General features: G+C 44.4%; 1 protein-coding gene across 6 annotated transcripts in view; it reads left to right on the top strand.

Moving 5' to 3' along the window:
- Dgki (diacylglycerol kinase iota) overlaps positions 1 to 24,606 on the top strand; it is a 455,950-nt gene that overhangs the window by 148,462 nt on the left and 282,882 nt on the right. For all 6 annotated transcript variants that reach the window (XM_085683757.2, XM_085683755.2, XM_085683753.2 and 3 more), the window contains exon 3: positions 12,400 to 12,495. In XM_085683757.2, coding sequence (XP_085539883.1) covers positions 12,400 to 12,495 — 96 coding nt within the window. The remainder of the gene's footprint in view (positions 1 to 12,399; positions 12,496 to 24,606) is intronic.

Raw genomic sequence — 24,606 nt, 5'->3', positions numbered from 1 at the left:
GACATCCATCTTTATCTAACATCATTCTCCGCTTGTAGGAAGAATCATTGTGTCATGATGAAAAGTATCATATTAGAAAGGTTATCTGTCATTTCTCCAGCACCTGTCTTCATCTCCTTGTTTAGGCCCCGCTGCCTATTGATGTACGTCTAAAGTGTGTCTGCCACAGTGGGATCTCCTATGCATTCGGACGTTGTTTTCTGGCCCAGCCAATGCTATCATCCTTGTTTTGCATTCTGGGCAGGTTCCTTGGGATCAAGAGGGTAATGAAGATGTGGTTCACAGAGCTAAAATCCATGGATAGAAAGAAATCAACAGTGGGGACCCAGCACAGCAGTGCCTGGGCCCAGAGAGTTCACAGTGGAAGCCGGGAGTGCCACTGGGATATGAGAAAGGACCCTCTCTAGTCCTGGCTGATGTTGGAAATAGTTATCAACAAACGCTTTTACTACGTGTCCTGCCTAAGCCAGCTTTAGACTAGCAGGCAGTAGTTTCTGATTTTCATGGAGAGGTGGACCCTGTAGGATTCACCCAGGCCATATTTCTGGCTGGTGGTGGGAGGCTCTCATACACAATAGGGGCCAAGCAAACAGGAGCTCAGGCTGGGTGTGTTGTGGCCTTTTGTTCTTCTTTCTTTCCTCCCAGGTGATTCTGGGTAACCCTGTAATAGTTTTCTGCTGAAAGTCCAGTAGGAAAGCAAAGAGAAGGACACTCCGTTCTCGGAGACTCAGACGTGGCTCTGGAACAGATGTGTCCCTTGGCTTTGTTATCAGAAGTCAGAGGTGGCCAGTACCCAATTGCACAGAATGTTCAGGAAGGAGGAGAGGGCTAGGTGCATTTCAGTGTTCTCTGACTTTTTCTGTAAGAGTTTAAATGACTCAGTCTGGTTTTAAAATGCTGGCCCTTTTCTGCCAGGCGCACTGTGTATTAACTGACCCTTCTGCTCAAGAGTCCAAATGAGAAATTGGGGAATTTTCTTGTTTTGTGTAAAGCAAAGGGAGGGTCTTCGGGCTTGAATATCCATCTGCAACAACTGTCTTTTTGTTCCCTCCCTCCCTTTCTCCCTCCCTCCCTCCCTCCCACCCTCCTCCCTCCCTCCCTTCCTCCCTTTCTCCTTCTTCCCTCCCTAGACCCTGATATCTCTTACTTAGGCCATTTCGCTCATCCCAGTTACTGTGTACATTCCTCTGTTTATAGTCAGCCATCTTACAAACAGAACCAAGGTAGAGCTTTTTGTTTGGCTTATCTGAGGTCTTGTTAGGTCTCTAGCTTCCCGAAGAGCTAGGCAGTGTGTTTGTGAGTATAGGGTAGCCTAAGAGCTGCCTGGTTACTGATTCGGGGACATGAATTAATTGTAATTCCTCTGCTGGGTCAATAAGAAGTGAACTTACTCTTGGAAACTGATGGGCACCCAGATAATCTCTAGTTCCTGAAAGGCTTGCTAAACACAACTCCAAAGCCAACTCGTAAAAGAAACCATTAGGACCTGTTTTAATGCCAAGAGACCCCCCCCCCCCTTTTCAGGTTCTTCCTACTGTGTAGCACAGTGAGGTAGATTATCACACACACAGAGAGGCCTGGTCTTCCCCTCCTACTAGTGGCCTCTCTTCACCCTGCCAGAAACAACCAGGAGAGGCTGTTCCCTCGGATACCATTAAGACACATGTCAGCCAAGCCAGTTTAAGAGGAAATAAGCTAAATTACTAGAATGGGGAGGAAGTGATGTTCAAAATAGAAACCAAAAATATTCGTCTCCTGGGCTGGAGTCCAAGCTCTCCATTTGGAGTGAGTTAGCCCATTTAGAAGTGTGTCGGTGCCACAGATAATATGTGTCTTCCTAAATGTCACGTGCCTCCTCTGCAAAGGTGACTCAATTTACAATTAGAGCTCGCCTCTGCTTTTAAGATTGTAGCCAATAATACTGGAGGTAGGTCTCTCTTCTGTCCCCACTACTGTGTGATTTTGCTTTGTCCATTAAGCTGCCTGGAGCAAGCCACAGGCCAGTGTGGGGGATGGACAACAGAGCTGGGGATGTGCACTCTTCCTGAAAGTTCATGTTAATCATAAGCCCACCGCCATCCGTTCTGAGTCTCTTTCATTTCTTCACTGGGCCATATCCTGCCACCCAGTGTTCCCTGGAAAGCAGAACTTCAGCTCGAACAAAACCAGCCCCCCTCACCCCCACATCCACACCAGCATTCCTTTTCTCTAGCTAATGACATTCAGCAAAGACAGTCTTGCTCCCCAGCAGGTCGGAGCAGCACAGTTGGTACATTGCCTCATAGTTCAGTTCAGGGACAAGATCAAGGAATCAGAGTCTTCACACAGAGTTGCTTTAAACTAGGTTAGGAAATTAGGTCACTTTATCTCTTTAGAAACCTTGAATGAAAAACCAGGAAGTAGCTGGGGGCATGTGTGTGCATGAATGCCTGCGTGGCTGCCAACATGAGTGTGTGTGTCCTTACATATGTAAGTGTTTTCTGCGTGTCTTCTCATGCCAGCCCTGTTCTGAGGGTGAGCCTAGGAAGCCTGTGCTAGGTGTCAGGTTTGGTGACATCATCACAGCCCCTCCTGCCTCCCACACTCTTCTCGCTCACCCTTACTTCAAAAAACTGAGACAATGAGGAAATAAGAAAAACACCTCATATAAATCAGTGCGATGATGCCTCTGGTCTTGGATAGCCATCTCATCGTGGGACCGACCGACTGTGATGGGTTCTCTTTATTTTCTGAGTTCAGGGTAATTTAAGAGATAGCACTATATTATTTACCGTTTATCATTCCTGCAGCAATATTCCTAACAAAAACAAACTAAGGAAGAGTTTATTCTGATAATGTGGTTTAAGAAGCCGTCCATTCAGTCCGTCATGACAGGGAAGCCTGTTTGCCGGCCAAGGAGGCAGCTGGTCACACTGTGTCCACCAGGAAACAGTGAGAGATGAATTCTGTGCTCAGGGTCTCCAGTTCATGGGAAGGTGGATGGACATTTTTGGATTGGTCTTCCTACCACAATTAACCAATTTAGAAACTCCCTCACAGACATGCCCAGGGGTTGTCTTCTTGGTGATCATAGATTGTGTCAATTTGGCAACCAGTATCACCAACCAAAATTGCTTGGCTTCTCAGAGGAATCACAGATTCCTTAGCTTCCTCGGTCTGCAGTGTCTTGATCCAAATGTTCTGACACTCGGGGAGTGATGGTTTAACGCTCTTTAGTGGAAACAGATGTGGGCCATAGATTAAATATAAATTATTTAGGAGATCATGTTCAAACAATGTGAGTCAACAGGGGGACCCAATTTTAGTACCGTGTTTTGTCTCACCTGATCGACCCCAGATGCTGTCATGCATCTGGTGACTATATGGGGACTTTAGCACTCATTTTTCATGCCCAGTCTTTAAACTGTGGCCTCTGTGTTGATGGCACAGCTTAGTCAATGCTGACTTCGTTCCCAGTGTTCAGCAGCCGTCTTCCACACAGCTCCTGTGTGGACCATCCAAGGCGGTTTGCCACCTATTACTAACACACGGTTTTTCAGGCAATCTGCACTTAATTTTAAAAAAACTTTTCATGGAGATTTGTAAAGAGGATATCATTTGTAGCTTCAATTATTTAAAAACGTTTCTAATCACATAGCTTTGTTTTTCTGGGTTATTTGATTCTGGTGTATATGCGCTACCTTTGTGGCTTGCATTTTTGAGGCATAACCTCTGTATCTTAGACTGACCTGCAACTTATTAGGTAGCCCAGACCCACCTTGAACTTTTAGCATTTCTCCTGTCTCAGACTCCTGGACGTTGAAATTGCTTATGTGTGTCTATAGGCCTCGCTCCTACTGGTGCACTTATACATATTCTTTAATCTATAACACTCCCCTATTTTTTTATTTTTTTTTTATCTGTAATCATTGCTTGGGTTTTTGCTGAACTTGGGCAAGTAATAATATTTATCTATTTGTGTGTATGTTTGTAACAGGGTCATAAATACACCTGTTGTGTAAATATGCATGCAAGGATCACAGATGAGGGTTGGTGTGAGTGAGTGCATATGTGCACATGTGCTTGTATACGTGTGTGTGTGTGTGTGTGTGTGTGTGTGTGTGTGTGTGTGTGTGTCTGTCTGTCTGTCTGTCTGTCTATCCAGGGAGATTTGTCTCCATATCCCAAAGACGAGGAAAAAAAAAATGCTATCTCTTAGAAATCAGGTGGTTACTTTTCTGTTTTCTAGAAATGGATAGTCTTTGAGCTGCATATTATTTGAGATGTCATTTCAAGGGAGATTTGTATAAAGGAAGCAAGAAAGGTGTTTCCAGGTGGGAAGGATAATCAACAAATGTGATTAAAGAACAGTAATAAGGCAGATGCATAAGATAAGGATAGATTGGTTGGTAGGCCTGGTGCAAGGTCTAGAGTGCCAGACGGAATGTGGCCTTCAGTTCGTGAGTAACAGACACTCAGGTAAGCCTTCAGAACCATAGAGGGGCACAATCATAGGTGTATTTTAAGGGAACCGAGTGTATGACAGTGTAAAATTAGCCAGGGCATTTATCAGAAGAAACTGGGACTCTATTGTATTTGCTGTCTAGTGGATACTAAGGAAGCCTGGTACAGGCTCAGTCATAAAAGGAAACCTAGACACAAATAAGAACCAAGAGAAAAGTCTGCATTCCTTGTGAGTAAAGTAGGCTGCTGTGAAGAAGAGACTCGGGCATGTAAAGTCGTAATATAGAGTTATTTCTCTCTCACCCACGCCGTAAACCAGGACTAGTCTAGGTGGTTGGATTGAGCCAGACTCCTCACAGTTATTCACGGGCAGACACTGACTGCTATGTTGACATCTCAAGGAGGTCTCTAAAATTGTCCGAGAGACTGGTCACCCCAGTAAGTCACTGTGGATGAAGAAACCAGTTGACCCCTCCAGGTAGATCTGAGGGACCTGCCTGGAACCTCTGCTCCTGGTCTTTTGTTTAGAACTTGCTTTCACAGCCACTTCCAACTGCAAGGGAAGCTGGGAAATTAGAACTAGCTATATGTTCAAGAAGAGGAGAAAAAGGATTTGATGAATGGCAGTCTCTGTCATGATGACCGAGAAAAGAAATTTAAAAATGTCAGGATATATGGATTAAGGAGAAGAGGGAAAATCAGAAAGCAAAAGCAACATGATTAAAAAGAAAAGAAAAGAAATACCTACTAACTCCTTATGGTCACACTCTTGACATATTTTTGTTATTGCGCTGAACTTTCCCAGTGACCCTGGGATAGAGGAGCATTTATTTTTATAATTTTACTGGCAAATTAACTGGGGTTTAGGGAAATGAGAGGGTCCCGAATCATGTGACTACTAAGTAGCCTATCTACTTTGTAACAGAGTTCATGTTATAAGGAGTCAGAAGATATGTAGAAAGCAAACCAAAGCCAGTCATGTGTTAGTTCATCCTAATGCTGGCAGCACCCAGGTATCCTCTATGTAGAAGTCAGGAGTCCTTAGGACCACTCTCACTTCTAACATTAGTTAGGATTTAGGAATCTCTGAGACTGTACTGAGGATGGAGAATTCACTAGGCAAGCATGCATAACTCAGTGAAGCTGTTAATCTCACGCTTCTGGAGCATCACCATGCAAACAAGGAGGGAGGAGGGAGCATGCTTGCCTAGTGAGGGGGAAAAATAAAGGGGAGCCAAGAAAAATGTATAGCTCAACAAAAAATAAAGAAAAATAATAATAAAATAAAAAAGTATGCCATCATATTTTTGCATGCCTCCACTATGTTGGACTTCCACGTGTTATAATTTATGACTTCAAACTAAAGGACATAAAATCACGGTAATTTTTCCTTTCTGCCTCTAGCAGTTAGATGTGACAAAAATGTGTATTTACTCATTTACTCAATGATTTTTAGTTTTATTTTTTAAAGTGTATTGAGGTTTAATATTGATCATACAGCAAGTTGTTGTAAATTTAACGCTTTTATGGACCTTAAAATATAGTATGTAAAGAAATGTCAATCAAATAACTATGCTAATATATGAATAAGTGCCACTTAAGGTAGATAGTGAAAAAGACACATGAAACATGACAGAAACTAGCGAAGTAATTTGTCTTGGATTATGGGGCATTGAGGACTTTTAAAGGAAATAACTCTTGATCTGATGACCAAACTACAAATAGAAATTAGGCATATAAATTAGTCCAGAGAGGGGTAAGGAATTTGAGTAAAGAAAAAAAAAATGTGTAGTGAGCCATTTTTGATGAGAATACCTGAGCAAACCTAGATGAAGTGAGGAACACACAACACTGACATCAAGGTTATACAAGGCTGCAGCACAGGACAGCAAGTTCAGTGGACTTGACCTGAGACCTTCCACTCCTCTTGAGAAACAGCAAGGAGAGTAGGGTGCCTGTCAGTCAACTCCTGGATAGAAGCATAGCAGGAAAAGAGGCGGGAAGACTAGAGCTTGAGAGACCACAAATAGGAAGAGAACCCAGAGACACCCAAGGACTATGCAAGGAAAGACTTAAGGTTCTTCCATCAGCATGAGGAGCTAACAAGCAGACCAGCCATCGACCAGATTTCTATTTTGAAGCTAGATAGAAAGGGAGAATTAAGGAGACATAGGTAGGAAAAGTAGCCCCTTGCCAGGAATGTCGGTGTAGTCTCTCTCCAGCTGAGCGTTAGAATTCCAGCACAGTTAACGTTTATTCTGAAGGCTGTTGACCTATAGACAATGTTCTGTTAATATAAAGATGCTATAGATTCAAACGCTAACTCTACAGGAAGTTGTGCACAAAGGCCTAAGTGAACATGACCTTTGAGTATGGCCTTTCTCTTTGCCCAGTAGCAGACCTTCAATTTTCTATGAAATCTCACAAGAATCTTCTCCAGTCACCCCGTGATTGACTCTTGATTTACCTTATTAAATGCCAATCCCATCCCAGGCACCTCTGGACTTACCCTGCCATATCATGTATTGGAAAGGGGGGGTAAGGGGAAGAATAAAGATCCTTAGAAACTATTTGAGATTAACTTGAGAGCCACCAAAATCACAGTGGCTCACTCGTGCCTGTAGCCCCAGCACTTGGGAGGTTGAAGCAGGTGGATAAAGTGTTGAAAGCTCATCTTGAGCTGTGTAGCAAGTTTAAGGACAGCCCGAGCTACATGAGATCCTGGCTCAAAAAAACAAAACCAAATTAAACCAAGCAAATCATATTTATGGCTCTTGGTCAGATACTTAAGATCCAGTGTCTCCCAAGAAGCCTGTTTACACTTGAGATTGTTTTATCCCCCTCCCCTCATGTCTCTCTGTTAGCGTCTGCGCTGAAGTCTGTTAAAGGGCTCTTCTTCATAAACTCCAGCTCTGCTTAATTCTGACTTACCTGAAATTCTTTACTGCAGAAAACTCCCGCCTCACCTCAGTAACGGTCTCTGCTTAGGGCTCCCTAGGCTGCTGCAGAGGGCAGCCGAGAAGTAGAAAGTCTCAGGCTTTAACCCCCAACTACTGCTGATGTTGCATTGTGAAAAACAGATCATGAGGGTGGACACAAAAGCCGGACACAGGCACTGGAACTTTACCCCATAAGCCACAGCCTTGTGGCCATTCACAGTTTACTAGAAATGGGTTAAGTTAAGATATAAGAGTTAGCAAATAAGAAGCTAAAGCTAATGGGCCAAGCAGTGATTTAAATACAAAACAAAAACAAAAACAAAAGTAGGGATACCAGTTGTGGTTGGCTATTGAGATATTCTAAACCAGAGCTGGACGTAACAGTAGAAGCACTGGGTAGTAGCTGGACCTCAGGTGCATTTTGAAATTAAGATGAAATGAGATTAGTTGTAAATAAGAGGGAACTATAGAAGGACTTCAGAGTTTTAGCCAAAGTAGGAAAAATGGTAATGCCATAATAGTAATACTGAAAATCCAAGACAAGGAAGACCATATCAGTGGAGGAAATCAGGTTCTTGACAACATAAGGATTTACGATGTTTATTAGGTCTTCTGGGGAGATGCTGTGGGCAATTGTTTATGTGTGAAACTCAAGGAAGATGGGTCATATTAAATTCATAAGTTGGAAGGTAACAATTACTCAAGAAGTGCCAAAGCCAAGGAAACTCAGTGCGGCCATCTAAGGACTGAATGTAGGTGGAAGATATAAAGATCTGAGCCCCGAACTGTAGAACCCTTCAGCACTGAAGTTTGGAAATAAGGAAAATCAAACAATGGAGACTAGGAAGAGTTAGCAGCAGAGTAGAAGACGGTGCCTCTGGATGAGGCGAGCAACCACCAGTGTTAAAGTTGCTGATGAACGTGAAGCTTGATCCTTGGCTATTGGATTCAGCCATGTGATGTCACTGGTGATCTGGAAAAGAGTACTGGTGTGTGAAAGAAGAACACCTGGAACTGGGCTCAGGAAACCAGAATGGTGTGTAAAGGAAGTGGCAAAATATAAGAATTCTCCATTGAGCTTCCCCTGTGGGAGAAGAATGGAAACAGATGTGCGTCAAGGAGTCCACTATTGATGTACTTTGTTGCTTTCAGCTCTAATTTTTCTGTGTATCTGTGACCATGGTACAGGTCAGTTCTGAATTTTCTTTTTTATTTATGTGATTCCATATCATGAAGTTTTCTATATGACCAATCTCTACATTTGTGCTTCTAGATTTTACAACATTCTGTTGTGGTGTACTTCTTGTGATCATTTTTTCCCCCTTTGAGACGTTTAGATTAACCTAGTCAGGTGTATGCTTGCCTTTTTGTCCCATTAGAATTATTTCCTTAGGAACTACTTCCCATAGTAAGCATACCAATTTAAGTAGTGTATGTTTTACTCTGTCCTCTCTTTAGATGTCTGTACATGTTGCACTCTTTGCCTAGTACCTGTGGGATTTTTGTGATGAACGTGTGTTTTCTTAAAATTGATGGAGATATTTCAGGCCATGTCTCTCTTATCTTCTTCTCTAGTGGTCGTACAAGACAGAGAAGAATGAAATGCAGTATTTTGGATCACAGGCATGTTGTAGAATCTATTATCTAAAAAGCTGGTAGAGGAGGGTGAGGTCTATTGGGTCATAGACTCCAAAGCACATTGGGGCCACCTTAGGACCTTTGAGCAATTGCTTTCCACAAATTTCATTAAGATTCACTGATACAGACTCTTTGAAATCATACCCACATATTTTAAAATTTTTTATCAGGCCACTAAGTAGATAGCACAAACTAAGAACCAGTGCATTAGAGGGTTGAAGGATACACTAAAGCCTCCTTCTTTTCCCTTCCAAAGGTTCATCTCTTTTAAATCAAGTTCCCATAAAAACTGGGGCTAAGTAAAAGTAGTGGTCTTTCTGTGAATGACGCTGAGGCAAGTCTGACCAGTGAGTCTCTGAAAGCTTGCAGATGGTATACTATTGAGCAAAGGAGTCTAAGGCTAAGGAGAACTCTTGGCCTATAAGTCTGGTATGTGGTGCGTACAATAGTCTGACTCCCAGGTTCTTACCTGTCCCTGCCTGCCTTACCTGCCCTTCCAGGACCTCACTGGGGCACACCTAGCTTGTTACTGTCAACAGTTCTTGACATTTGCGTCACTGCAACGGTTTTATATTGGGTTCCTTAACATGGTTGTATTTCCTGTTATTATGTCATGTGTAGTTCACAACTTTCCTAGTCAGTTTGTCAGTGTGAGATATCACAGCATCTCTCTGACTGGTGCCAGTGCTGAAGAACAAGAATTTCATGAATGAGTCAAACCACAGAATAAAAAGGGATGGTTTTGGATAATCGGTTAGAAGTTTAAGTTGGACGGTAGGTGACTCCTGTGGTGGTTTAGATTCTTCAGGGCATCTTCTAAAGAAACGCATTTGTGTTTTACTCTCTAATGATGTCATCATTTTCTAAGAACCTTCATGGTCCAGCCCCATGTCTAGTCTTTCTTTCTTCTGATAGTGTCCCACAAGAACTGGACGAACTGAACATTGCTCATCAAAGAAGATTACTACTGGGGGAGAAGAAAAAAATCAGAAAAAAAAAGGCGCTTGAGGCCTTTGTCACCTATCTGCCTGATCACTGGTCTACATGGTCATATCTTACTCTTGCTGTTTTGAGACTGCCTCACTTTTCTTGAGTCTTGAAACACATCTAGATCTGTGGTTCTCAATGTGTGGGTCACAGCTCCTTTGGTGGTCAAATAACCCTTTGTAGTGATGAGGCAGGCAGACCTGCTTTTCATCCCGCCTGGCTCCCGCATGGCTAGCTTTACACCCGAAATAACAACACACAAATTGTATTCATTTAAACACTGCCTGGCCTGTTAGTTCTAGCCTCTTATTGGCTAATTCTCACATCTCCATTAATCCATTTCTAATAATCTGTGTAGCACCATGAGGTGGTGGCTTACCAGGAAAGATTCAGCATGTCTGACCTGGCGTCTGGTTCCATGGCGTCTGCTTGACTCTGCTTCTTTCTCCCAGCATTCTGTTCTGTCTACTCCACCCACCTATGTTCTGACCTATCAGGCCAAGCAGTTTTCTTTATTAATTAACCAATGAAAGCAACAGATAGATAGAAGACCCACCTACACCAACCCTTTCACAGGGGTCATTTACGACCATTGGAAAGCATAGATAGTTGCATTATTATTCATAGCAGTTGTAAAATTGCAGTTGTAAAATAACAATGAAAATGATTTTATGGTTGGGGGGGTCAACAGAACATGAGGAACTGTATTAAAGAGTCACAGGATAAGGAAGGTTGAGAACCACTGATTTGGATCCTCGGTCACAATATGGCCTGTGGATTTTCTTTCCTGAAACCATTTGAGACTGTTCACCCAGAAAGGAAAATGTATTCCATTTAAATATGAAGAAGTACGTTCATTGTTTAGCATGGTAACTAGTGCTCTCTCCCCTCGTCCTGCTGGAAACATTTGGTCTATATTTCTGTTTTTCTCTTCTAAGATCCGACATCGGGAAGGCTGTTGTGTGGATGCTTCTGGAATGAGCTATCCTAAGAGTGGCTCAGATGTATGATGGACTTTAAATTACTTGGCTCTCCTGTCAAGCTCTTTATTGAAGTCATCCTCTGTTGTCTGCCACAGACTGGGGTGGCTTAAGCCACAGACATTGATTTCCCATCATTTTCAAGCCCAAAAGATACAAGGACAAGGTGCTGGTCCACTGAGTTCATGGCGAGGGCCCTCTTCTTGTCTGGCAGGTAAATTTCTCCTGCTGTGAACTCAGGTGGCTCTTCCTTGCTTCAGGAGTATGCAGAAAGGGGAGCCCTCTTGAGTTCCTTTCTGTAAGAGCATTGATTCCATAGTGAAAGCTCTGCCTTCGTGACTTGATTGCTTTCCAAAGGCCTGTCCTAATACCATCATGCTGTGAGTTAGATTTTAATATATGAACTGGGGACAGGGGCATAGTTCAGCCCACAGTATCCTCCATCAAAAGAGAGGTAGCCCTTGTATTTTTGATATGGAATAAGATAGAAAACTGCAGAACTTTTCCTATAAACTCCACAGGCTTAGTCTCGTGTTCCTTTATGGTTAATCTAATACAGTGTTTTCTCCAATATTTCATCCTTTCAGCAAATAAACAGGATATGCGGTTAGTACATAAATTCATGTTCTCTAAAGAGGTGTATCAGAAGAAGACCATAGAATTCTGTTTTTCATATTTAAAAGCCAAATGACCGCCCTCCTCTCTATTGTATGCCGCACATTTATGGGTAAAACAGGGCTGTGGCTCATTGTGTCGTACATCACAGCAGCCCTGCTCACCATCAGAAGTGCGTATTCTTAGGCAGCAGACAAATTACCTAGTTAGTAAAATTTAGAACTGAGTGGGAGGCCTCACCAAATTAGCAGCATGTTTGGATTAGTAGAAACGCATTGTGCTGTGAGTCCAGAGAGGCGGGCTAAGAATAAGTGTGTTGTCAGCCATTCTTACCTAAAGTATCTTAATACTATTGCCCTCTTTCTTAGTTAATTCACTAAGTAGAGGAATTTGTTTTTAAAATCTAACTTTGTCTCCTGTGTCATCACATCAGCAGTGTGGGGTCTGGGTAATCAAGCTTTTACACGGAACCCTTCAGAGTTGTCTTTTCTGCATTCATTGAAAATGGTTTCAAGATAATGCATCCATGAATAAGGCCTTCACAGACCTCATCGCTCTCTTGGTTATGGATGAATATTCCCGAACACCATTTTCCCTTTCCAGAGTTTTCATAGGGTCAAATCCAGCCAGAATTTCCATACATAATAAGGTGAGCCCCACCAGTGTCTTTGAAGATCCCATAAAGAGTGTTTAAATTCCAGGGACTCACTAAGTGTCTTCCGTAAAAAAATCCAGAGTTGAAGTCCCTCCATTGGTGCTGAAGAGAAAACTGAAGTGGGTGGGTCTTGTCCTTACAGGAGAATGCTGTGAACGGGGAGCACCTGTGGCTGGAGACCAACGTCTCGGGCGACCTCTGCTACCTGGGCGAGGAGAACTGCCAAGTCCGATTTGCAGTGAGTATGTCCCACGGTGCCCATTTAGTCTTCCGGGGAAACAGCGGTTGTCTGTGGATGGCGGAGATGGAAGGAAAGTGGTTCCGAACCAGACAGCCCAGGATGGGCTTGGAAAGGCTCCATCCTCGTGGCATAGACCTTCCCGCTTGCTTTTAAGGTTTAACAGCCTCTGTATCAAGTTTCCATACCTCCAGGTTGTCAATTCTAATGACATTAAGGCTTCATTGGGTAGGTTACACTCAACGTAGTGTGATGCTGAGCGCCACAGTGGTCGTGAGGGTATTGTGGGAAAGAATCAGAGAGGAGGTGAATGTAGATGAGGGAAAATCATGGTGGGTCCTGGAGTGGTAGGAGGCTTGTGTGGAGAGGAAGTGGGCAGGACTGTGGGGCGCAGGAGTCCCGTGATGCGGGTAGAAATGGCTATGTGGGATGTAGATGGGGTTTGCCTGTCTCCACACCGAGATCTGGAGAACACGGTTCCAGAAATGATTTGATAAATCAACAGCCAGGTGAGTAGGGGCAGCTTTTTGCTTATTAAAACTCACTTTGTGCCCCTATTTAGTACAACCTATGTAGGGTTTAAACTTCTCTTCAGGAGCTAGGTATGGGAGCTCTTACCTAAAATCACAGCACCGAGGAGGAAGGTATAGGATGACAGACTTGAGAACAGCCTGGGTGACATCGTTACATAGTCTCGTTTCTCTATTACTGTGACAGAACATGCTTTGGGAGAAAAGGTTTATTAAGTTTACAATTCCAGGTCACAGTCCACCACTGCGGGGGAGTCAAGGCGGGAGCTTGAAATGTCTAGTCACACACACAATCAAAAACAGAGAGAGAGAGAGAGAGAGAGAGAGAGAGAGAGAGAGAATGTGTGCCTGCATACTTACTGTGTGCTTAGTACCTTTTCTACATTCATACTGCCCAGGATCGCCTGCTTAGGGAATGGTGCTGCCCACAGTGGGCTGGGTCTTCCTACCTCAGTTAAAGTCAATAGGACAACCCCATAGACACTGGGCCCATCAGCTAGCCTGACCTAGACAATCCCTTATTGAGGTACTCTCTTCTCAGTTGCTCCAGATTGTGCCAAGGTAACAATTACAATTAAACACTGAATTATAAGAAGATGGAAAATGTAGCTCAGTAGTAGAATATTTGTCGAGCATGTGTAAGACCCTAGGTTTGATTCCCAGTGCTGAAAAAAAGAAAATAAACCATGAAGAAAGATCAGTGACCATACAGTAAGTCATGGAGCGACTGAAAGTTTAATGTTGAGAAAGTAGAATTAATTTTTGCCTACATTTAAAAAATTAACCTATAAATAGAGTGACAGAAATCTTGGAATAGTAAAGAACAAAGAAGAGAAGGCTTCCTTCCAATTTAAGAAAATGATGTCATAAAATATAGAGCTTTTATTATATTTTTATTATCCATGAAAATGGTTTGAGGAAAATGTAGGGCAATCAAATAATATGTGAATGTGTTTCTGTCGCAAGGAAGACTGAGCTTCTGTGAGAGCTTCTGGAAGAGAAAGGAGCCCGAGGGCTTCTGAGTTGCTAAAATGACCAAGTCTCAAAGCCAACACCTGCTCCAACACCATAGCAGCTTTAATCCCCTCATTAGTAGATAATTGTTTAGAAAAATTGTGCTGTTTTTTTGGTGAAAGTCAAGTTTGTTTAATGGATATAGGGAACAACAAAAGGCCCAGGATTGGCTCAGATGACCAGTTTATGGATCTGAAGTCAAGAAACTTGGATTTGAGTCTCCGTGTTTCCAACCTCTGTGTGACATTGAGGATTCATGACCTAGAAGGTCATGGCTACCTTCTAGACAGAAAATGAGAGAAGGATTAAATTGCTTTGAATTTTGTTTCTAATTTGGATCTGTAATTAATCGTTTGCATTTTTTCTAATCTTGTTGTGAATTCGATTGATTTAAATATCAGCATTTCAACTTTATGCATATGTAGTTTTAATTAAAGTATAATTGCATGGGGTTTGATTAAATTAGCCAAATCTGTGAGAAGCTCAGCTGTTTGGACTAAAATGCTATAAATAATGAATTAACATGAAGGTCTTAGATAATTGTATAAACATTGGTCTTGGGATAGCAGATAATATGAAATGGAAGAAAGGAAGGCGAGCTTTGCCTTGCACGTGTGCTCTATGGATGCAACAGGTGGCCTGGTTCATTACCTAGTCCTGCCCCTCTCCGAATGGCTCCCCTTGGTCCTTTTCTGGGCACTCATTTCGGGACAGCTGCTTGTTACAGTTCTCTTAACAAATATATGAATTAATGACAGGCACCTCCTTTTCCAGTATGCCCCTAGGTAGGGCAGGCTGATCTGGAACTGACTGGGTAGCTGGTGCTGAGATCCTTCTGCCCCAGTGGCCCTAGTGTGGCAATTACAGGTGTGCCATCACACCCAGCTCCATCCTCCTCCTCCTCTCTGTGCACAGTTAGCGTTTCTATCCATCACTGTTTGGCCACCGGGACCTCTAGGCCAGGAGAAACACAAGGCAAATAAGGAGGATGCTAGCAGGCGATCCAGGGTGGGGCTGTGAGAACTCTGTGCCCTTCCACCTTCATCTTTGACTTTACTATAGGCACTTAGCCCTTTCAACCCCATTTTAAAAATCTCAGCAAGATGAAGAGCTATCTCCCGAAAAGATGTTGCTTAAGCCAAGTCACAAACAAATGAGGAGGTGGGAAATGCCCCATGTGTTTCCTCAAGGCAAGGTCCTTGCTGCTACTAAATGGAGTCTCCTCCCCCGCGAAGCGGGGTAATGCTGTGTGAGAATTCGGTGCAGTGCACAAGCAGGATGTAGTTGGCATAGTACTGTCGTAGTGAATTAAAGTCGGAAACAGAACAGGAACAGACAACACACAAAAGGAAATATGTTGCCAGTCTATGTATGAGACTTATAAACAATGCAGCCCTGAGGAGGGAGTCAGCCTCATGGGCCTCTTTAATTAATGGAGTCTGATAAAGTGATGAGACCTCCCAATGGCTGGTCTCGGCTGAGATGGCTTGTCACATGACCACTTGGTAGGAATGGAAATGAATCCTCAGCACATAGCTGGCAGTGTGTGACAAAGGCATTCGGTACCTTCTAGCTCTCCGCCCAGTTCAGAGTGTGATGTATGACCATCCTGAATGCTGCGTTTTGGGAGAGACATTGGAATGCGATGGAAGATCAACAGGAGAGTGACCTAGCTGGCTCAGGGTATAGAGCTTTTTGATAAAGTAAACAGCTGAGTATTAAGGAGGAATGTGTAGAAAAAGACCTCCTGTTATTTGAAGAGCTGCTTTGAAGAAAAGGGAAGTGACTTTCCATCCGGAAGGAAGATGGAGTAGAACTCCAGATCCATAGCCAGTGTCTCTAACAGTGGTTATGACCCTCCAGTGGGCGTACGGTCCCCCTGCAGTACTGGTGAGCAATTTTACTGTGCCGACTCAGCTCTGCCTGGAGCTGGACTTTTAAGCAAGTGATTTTCAAGAAGCACATTAGCTACTGTGGTGTGGGTGGTACCCGAACCTAAGTCTGAGAGCTTCTGTTGCACAGAGTTGTTCATTAGGGCACTTAGGTGCCTAGAGACGTGGGCTCTACGGATATGTTTAAGTGTGATGTAGATGGCTGTCATGTGAGGATGCTGGAGAAAGGTGATGGGTGCCTGCTTCCGGAAGACGTCAGACAAACAAGGAAGATGCTCTGCTTGCAACTTCCGCAGACGTTTTCATGTAGAAGAAGAATACATTTTTGTGAAAAAGCATGCACATATAGATTATGTATTAGATTTATGCTTCCCCTCTTACGCCATCTTTGAAGAATGACGACCAGTTGGCATTATTGTAGCCAGGTACTACCAGCTGACTTCAGGCAAAATAGAGCAGAGTTCTGGGAGAGGAAGGAACTGATTTCTGAAGACAGACCCTTCCCACCTTATCCTGTTTTATCAAGGCAAAGGTCATGTGAGTTTGACAGGGAAATCCCTGTGGCTAGATGTGGACAGAGGCTGTTTCACAGACGGGGAAAGAGTGCTCATTATGTGTGAGGGGGCTTGAGGAAAGAGAGTTTTTCAGAGAGAAAGAAGAACATGCGCAAATTAAGAGGCAGAAGGTAATCTTTAGGGCAAGACAGTCGTCATGGTGTGTGAACACACCAAAGGTGTTTATCGTCAGAAGGAATGGGCAAGGTGGAAAGGACAGATGGGCTCGGCTATGTCTCCATGATTCTGAACCAAAGCAGGGAGCATGCTATAAAGGTCAGAGAATGCACAAAGCGTGACCACACACTGTGTTGTCTAAACCAAGGCAATTTTTTAAAGGTGAACATGGGCTGCTGACGCCAGTGGTGCTGGAGGCCAAGGGCTGAATAAGAGCTGTATCAGGGATACTGAGATGGTCACCCTAATTTACACGGACATTGGGTCATCTATTTAAAACCAAAGCTGGGGCTGGGGATGTAGGTCAACTGACGCATGCTTGCCAGCGTGCAAAAACCTCACATATAATTCTCAGCATCGCCAAACTTAAATCCAGGCATGATAGTGCAAGCATGTAAACCCAGCACTGGGGGGGGGGGGCGTGCAGGAGAATCAGAAATTCAAGGTTGTCCTTAATGGTATAATTAGTTTGAGGGCCAGCCTGGGCTACATGTGACTCTGTCTCGATAAATAAATGAAACCCGGGATGTACTGCAAGGGCAGGGCCTCCCAGTGCTGTGTAGATTGATGCTTCTGTCTGTTGCTGGTGAATGTGACAGGTAAGGCAGCGAATGCAGGTGACTGGGGACTGTCAGGGGAGAGTTAGCTTTGGATCCTCAGTACTGAATCTCATTTTCTCGTGGATCTCTCGTGGCAATATTCAGTACTGTAAAATCTGTGCCAACGTTTAATGGGATTAAAGTTATTCCCAAGTAATCAGGTTTCCAAAATCAATAATCTTGCCTTCCTGCCGTCCTTGCTTCCTTCTTTCCTTCCTGGTTTAAGGAAGAGAAAGGGATGTACAGAGAATGAAATTGTTGGAGCAGAAATCTCTCTGTGTGGTTGCCAGGAGAATAACTGGAAGTACAATTTCACTCTAGTTTGGTGATATTTATTTAAAAAAGTGTAATGGCATTAATTAATTTCGGGGAGGCTAGGCTATGTAGCATGCTGTCATGAGGCCAGAGAGAAACTTGTGGGAGTCAATCTTACCCTTCCACCCTGTGGGTTCTTTAGATCACCCTCAGGTTGTGAGCCTTTGTGTCAAGTCATCTTGCCATGCCAGGTGAAATTTACTTTACATTCTTTATGCATTCATTGATTCTCTTGTGTGTGCATTGAGGACCCAGTACCAGGGAACTTCACAAGCGTTGGGAATGCAAACTAGCTAGCTGCTACTGTGGCAATGCCATTGGTGCGGGGGGGGGGGAGACCGGGAGAGCAAGTGCTCTATCATTGTGGTGACGGTATGCAAAGATGTACGGGCATGTGTCCCCAGATGATCTTAGCTCTGTTCTAACCATCCGTGGAGAACATGCTAGTGCACACCTGATTTCAGACTTGAAAGAGACATCTATATGCATCCATCTGCAGACTTAAACACCAGCCTTGAACCTTTGGAGCTGGGCAAGCAGAAAGAGGTAGTGTGTGGGTGGAGAGGAGACCTCCAGGTGGGCTGCTTTAGGTTCATGAACTGACTGAACTTTGGCCATTATTTCGCTAGTTTTTTGTTACCATATTTGTCTTTGTACATCTGAAGAATTATTATAGAGTTTGCATTAGGGATTTTCAGTTGTGGATGAGTGTTGTAGTTAAACAAGAAATGTCCTCCAGAGGCTCATATGCTTGAATACTTAGTCTCCAGTTGGTGGTACTATTTGGGGAAGGTTTAGGTAGTGCAGCCTTGCTGGAGGAAGTGTGTCGCTTGGGGCTTTTAAAGGTTATAGCCTCAATCTACCTTCAGTTTGCTCTCTGATTTCTGTGCATAGGGTTGAGATGTGATCTCTCAGCTGCCTGCTCCTGCTACCGTGGCTCCCTCACTATTACGGACATCTAGTCATCTGGGAGCATAAGTCAAAATAAACTCTATCTTAAGTTGCCTTTGGTTGTGGTATCTTATTATAGCCACAAAAATGTTACTAATACAGAAATGAGGTTGTTGTGCTCAAGAACTTCATCTTGCTTTTGTTGTTGTCTGCTTTCTCTCTCTCTCTCTCTCTCTCTCTCTCTCTCTCTCTCTCTCTCTTTCTTCCTTTCTTTCTTTCTTGTTTTGAGAAATGTGGAAAACATTGGACTAGAAAATTGTAATCAGAACTCAACAGCTCATCCTAACAGAAGCCTGGAAGACTGTAGTGCTGAGAGTTATATGGATTGTGGAGGCCTGGGTTGGAAGTTTCAGAAGGAAAGAAGGATTTTATGAGTAACTAGGCTGAAGCCACCCACAGGATGCTTTAGCAAAGAATCTTGCCTTCTGCCTGTATCCTAAGAACTTGCATGAGGCTAAATGAAAAGTAGTGGACCAGCTTCTTTGGTGGAAGAAATTTTGGGACAGCATCAGATGGAATCTTTAGCATGGTTATTATTTATTAGTCTTATGCAGGTCTACAATGAAAAACAACAACTGGGGCAGAAAGGAAATGCGCAGATCTTAGAGGAGAAGGTGAGAGACCTCAGAAAAAAAGCTTCCAACCATATCCTGTGGTGAAGAAAAGGTTGTCATTGTTGAGGAGGTTAATGCCACTAAAGAAAAGCCTCCTACTGTGTTGAACTAGGAAAGGTGGTCTCAGGGAAAGACCCATCCATCTAACCTCCCATGTGGGACAGGAAAAGGCCTGAGTTTCCCATTTCTAGAAAGCATTACAAAGCTCCTATAAATATGAGCCAAGGGAGCAAGAGTTCTTCCCAAGTTGGCAGCCAAACTTGGCTGTGCCTTCCGTGCCACACTTGCTTTTGAGGCATGAGAGAAGCCAGAGTGAGAGGGTGGTGAATTCTTTCTCTGTGGTTTCAGAGAGCCACCGAAGCTGGGCCATGTGAGGCAGGGTTGGAATCCCTTCAGGGAGCGGTGAGTGGCCATTGCATGAAGCTGGGAAGATAAAACCTGGGCTACAGTGGAAATCCAAGATGTGGGAGATGCCAGATCTGTGAGACATATGCCCAGGGGAACCACACACAAGGAGTATAACCTGCTTGAGAGAGGTGTATGTTGTAGGCAGCAAAGCTGAAGGGGCGGAGCTATTTAATCTCTTTGCTAATAAAGCCCCTGATACTGGACATAAAGCTACAGGATTTGATGGTTGCCCTGCTGGGTTTTGGTCTTCCTTTGGTTCTCCTTATGCTCACATTCCTTCCTTTTGGATGAAAGTGTGTATTCTGTGCTTTTATATGCTGGATATATGTAACATGGAGCTGCGGGCAGGCCTGCTTTATGTCCCACCCGGCTCCCACATGGCTAGCTTAGCCCCGGAAATAACAACACACAAAGTATTCATTTAAACACTGCCTGGCCCATTATCTGTAGAGAGTTAGTTACTGGCTAACTCTCACATCTTGATTAACCCATTTCTAATAATCTGTGTAGCACCACGAGGTGGTGGCTTACCGGGAAAGATTCAGCATGTTTGACCTGGTGGCTGGCTCCATGGCGTCTGCCTCATTGCCCTCTTCCCAGCATTCTGTTCTGTCCGCCTACCTAATTTTCTGTCCTATCAAAGGGCCAAGGCAGTCTCTCTATTAACCAATGAAGATAACACATAGAAGGCCCACCTACATCAGATATAAGTAATTTTTTTTACAGGTGTCTTAGGGTTTCTGCTGCTCTGAGGAAACACCATGACCTAAAAATAAGTTGGAGAGGAAGGGTTTATTGGGTTCACACTTCCATATTGCTGTTCACCATCAAAGGAAGTAAGAACAGGAACTCAGATGGGAAGAACCTGGAGTCAGGAGCTGATGCAGAGGCCATGGAGGGTGCTGCTTACTGGCTTGCTCCCCATGACTTGCTCAGTCTGCTTTCTTACAGAATCCAGGATCACCAGCCCAGGGATGACACTATCCACAATCAGTCACTAATTAAGAGAATGCCTTATAGGCTAGTTTACAGCTGGATCTTATGGAGACATTTTCTCAGCTGAGGTTCCCTTCTTCAGATAACTCTAGCTTGTGTCAAGTTGACATGTATAACAGGGAAGTTAACAATGAAAGATTGCCTTTAGGTTCAAAAGAGACTTTGGACTTTTTTTTTTAAATAGTATTGAGAGACTGTTAAAGACAATTAGGACTTTTGAGTTAGACTAAATACATGTTGCATTAGGGTGTGTCCATGAGTTGGCCAAGAACAAGGGTGAAATGCTGTCATTTTGAATGAGTAAAGTTGTGCATAGCTCATGTGTTTTAACACTGAGTCCCCAGTTGGTGGCGCTGTTTGGTAAGTTTAATGAGACTTTTAGGACTTGGAGCCTTGCAGGAGTTAAGTGTTCCCCAAGGACAGTCTCTCCCCAGGACTGGTTCACTTTCTCTGCTCCCTGTATGTGGTGAGTGCTCATCTCTCTGCCTGTGCCTTCACTGCCACTACAGACTCTTCCTAAGACTGTGAGTGCCCCGAAACCCTTTCCTCTGTAAATCTCCCTTGGCGGTGACATTGTATCACGCAAGCAGAAAGTCCCTGATACAGTGAACTATCTAGTCACTTCGGACATCTTAATTTTTACTTTTGTTCTTTTAGAGTTAGGATTCCCAGGACAGATCTGCCTCATGAGAGTCTTCCGTGCATGGAATAAAGTAGCAGGATCATCTTGGCAGGCTGTGCACTGTCAGGGTAGAGAGCCTCTCATGAATTTCACAGGGGTTAGGACCAGTCAGGTAGACTGCCTTTGGCACCTAGCAGATGGTTACACATTCCACTGTATACTCATGAGAGGTGTACTGGTGTCCCAGTGACCAGAACTCCTTAATGAAACCTTACTTGACAACCATGTGAAGCTAGAAGGCAGTCCTTTAGGATAAGGTCATACTAGGGGAGGGTACAAAGTAATTCTAGCTGAAGAGTATCCTTATGAGGAGAACACACACGGAGGAAACCATCTGACAATGGAGGCAGAGGCTGAACTGATGTAGGTATGAGCCAAGGACAAGGGGGCCAAGAAGCTGCTGTCAGAAGCGCTGGGAGAGGCACAGAAGCTTCCTCTTCAGAAGCGCCTTCGCCTGTGACGATGCCTTGATTTTTGTACTCTGACCTCTATGACTTTGAGAGCAAACGTCTGTGTATCTTTGTCACCCAGCTTGTGGCACCGAGGGCACTGCTCAGAAATGAATACTCCAGCTGTCCTGTGAGTTGCGTTAGTTTGTCTAGCTAGACAGACGCCTCCCCTAGCACACAGGCTCACAGACACTCGCCAAGAGAGACAGCGTAGCAGTCTTGAGGATCTAGGTGGACGGGATACGCTTTTGGAGATAGCAGGCAGATAGGCAGGTCGGTGTGAGCCGCGGGGAGAGTAGGTAGATGGTTCGGTGACTGAGTGCACGTAGGTTGAGTGAGAAGGAAAGAAAACTGGCAGACTTCAGAACGCTCTTACCAGATATATCATGTCTATTTTTAGGCCTGCTTCTGTCACCTTGTTTTTGTGGGGCGGCTGATGGGTCCTGTTTTCTTCCTCTATTCTTTCCTTATGTGTAAGACAAGGTGGAAAGCACTAAGCCTCGTGACACCTGACCTTCACTTGCAGCTCTCTGCGTTGTTCCTTATAACTTGAAAAGCATAGTCTTGCTGGGAGAGAGAATGGGTTGCCCTTGGGAGACTGCGTAACATGGGATTGGCTGAGAGACTGGGATACACAGATCTGTGTTTTCACCCAAAAGAACTGGGTGAAAACCCAAGACCTGCTGGGCTTCCCTGAGTCTTGGCCTCCTCTTTGATGGTTGCCTCTAGCATCAGAATCATGAAACGAGTGAGGGAATTAGCAAATGTCCATAATCTCTGTCTTTCCCCTTCCATTCTTACTCCTAGTTCAGTGCCATTGACTTGAAGTCAACAAGAGTCGGGCATTTTGTCAGACTTTGGTTTTAGAAAGGTCTAAGGTTAAGTAACCCCAATAAAACTTGTTGGTTCACCAAGTTGGAAAAAAAAAGAAGAAAGGTCTAAGGTTTAGTATGAATCTTTGTGGTCCTCCTTCTGGGGCTGCAACACCTTCATTTTGTTCCTGTGTGTGGTCTTTGTCTTTTCACTGGGCCACAGGTGGGCCCAACCACATGCAGCAAATGGAAGTATCCCCTTATCGGACACATCTCACAAAGTGTGTCTTTGGGAGTGTCAGAGGCCTCATTTCTCCAGTCATGGGGTTCTGTGACGTCTGTCCGCGGGATGGCCTTGGGTTCTCGGAATGGATTTGGAGGAAGACTACAAGGGCAGCTACCATCTGGCATCTGTAAAGGAAACGTTTCTCTTTCTGGCGCTTAAAATATACAATGAGAAGTCTGGGGTGATATCGTAGTTGGCAGAGGGCTGGCCTTGCAAGAAGGAGGACCTGAGTTTGATCCCTAGAACTCATATGGTGGATGCCCTTGTAATCTTAGCAAAGAGAAGGTAGAAACAGACAGGTTTCTCCAGGTTGTCGTCCTGCCAGTCTCTCCTAATCAGTGAGCTCTGGGTCCTAGTGCAAGACCCGAGGCTCAAAAACCAGGATGGATGGCTTCTGAGGAATGATACCTGAGGTTCACTAAATGTACACACACACACACACACACACACACACACACACACACATCCCAATGACCACGAACCCAGTCCTGCCCCTTTCATCTCAAGAAGAGGAGAGCCCCTGCTTTACTGTTATGTATGTACGCTACCACTAAGAAGAATGACAGACTCATAGCCCAGCATGCACAGCTGGGAACTTCCCCCCAGTTATGTATTCAGGCTGGCGGCTGATGGCACTGAGCTCCCACGCTATACTAGGAGCGAACCAAGCCTCACCTGCCTGTGCTCTGCCCTGGGACCTCCACACAAAGGTTGGGTTGTCCAGCACGGCAGATTAATGAGCCGCCCCCAGATGGCTGGCAGCTCGGCTGCAGTGGGCGCAAGCTGTCAGAAGGAGCCATGTGTTTGTGTGGCGGGAGCGTCCAGGAGGCAAAGCCAGCTTCCAGGGTTGTTTGGGTGCCAGCCTGAAGCCAACTCACCCAGAGACTGCCAAGGCCGCTGTCTGCCAGAGGCTGCTCCTCTCTCAGGATGCCGAGGGTCTAATGAATCAAGATGATTCAGGGAAAGCAGAGCCGGTAGCCACAATGGTTTACAGAGAGATTTTCATAGACAGACTCTCCGCTGCTGATCTCCTTTGGCGGGGGATATGTGTGGGGCAAGGAAGTGGAGTCTGCCATGAGTGGAAGTGCCATTGTCCTTTGTGTGTCTGGTGGACGACGGCTGGGCATTTCAATGAGATCATCTGTTTGTGTGATTAGAATAGCACAGGGGTGGTCCTTTCACGGTGGCTGTTAACCCTTGTTACGGCCACAGCTATCGCGCGATGGGCGTTATAATTGCTGTGTGTACTGAATACTCCCCGTGTGTACTGCCGATCAGCCTGCTTCACACAGGAGAGGCAGGATGTGAAATCTGGGGAGCATTAAGATTTAGTCACTTAGGTGATCTGGACCAGGAGCCCCATTGTCCACTTCACAGCCTATTTCACTTCCAAATCATAATCTAGAGAGCACTCAAGTCACATGCAAAACTAATAGAGGATGTTATTTGCATAAGCAACCCTGCTTACACAACACTAAACACCTGTAGTACATATATCAGTTTTAGGAACCTTAAAGCTGCAGCTTCTCTGAGTGGAGGGAAGATTGTGGGACCCTTTGCCAGCCCCTCAGAACGCCTGTCAGCGTCTCCTGGAATCGCAGTGTTCCATAGAAAATGACTTGAGAGGTGATCCCATGATGCTTTGCAGTTTCCCCAGGACTCATACCTGTGTCTGACCATTAACAATAACCCTGCAGAATGGTCCTACCAGGAAATTTTCATGTGCTGAGACGTAAAAGTCAAAACCATATCCTAGGCATACCCACAGCTTCAAAACTTGTTCTTCTTATATGTTTGTGCAGCTATTTTACCTTTCTATGAAATTTTTATAC

This window comes from Myodes glareolus, chromosome 25 (assembly GCF_982192425.1).
Source record: "Myodes glareolus chromosome 25, mMyoGla1.1, whole genome shotgun sequence".
Classification (NCBI taxonomy): domain Eukaryota; kingdom Metazoa; phylum Chordata; class Mammalia; order Rodentia; family Cricetidae; genus Myodes; species Myodes glareolus.
The sequence above is the reverse complement of the archived record's forward strand: the minus strand, read 5'-3'. Positions and strand labels throughout refer to the sequence as shown.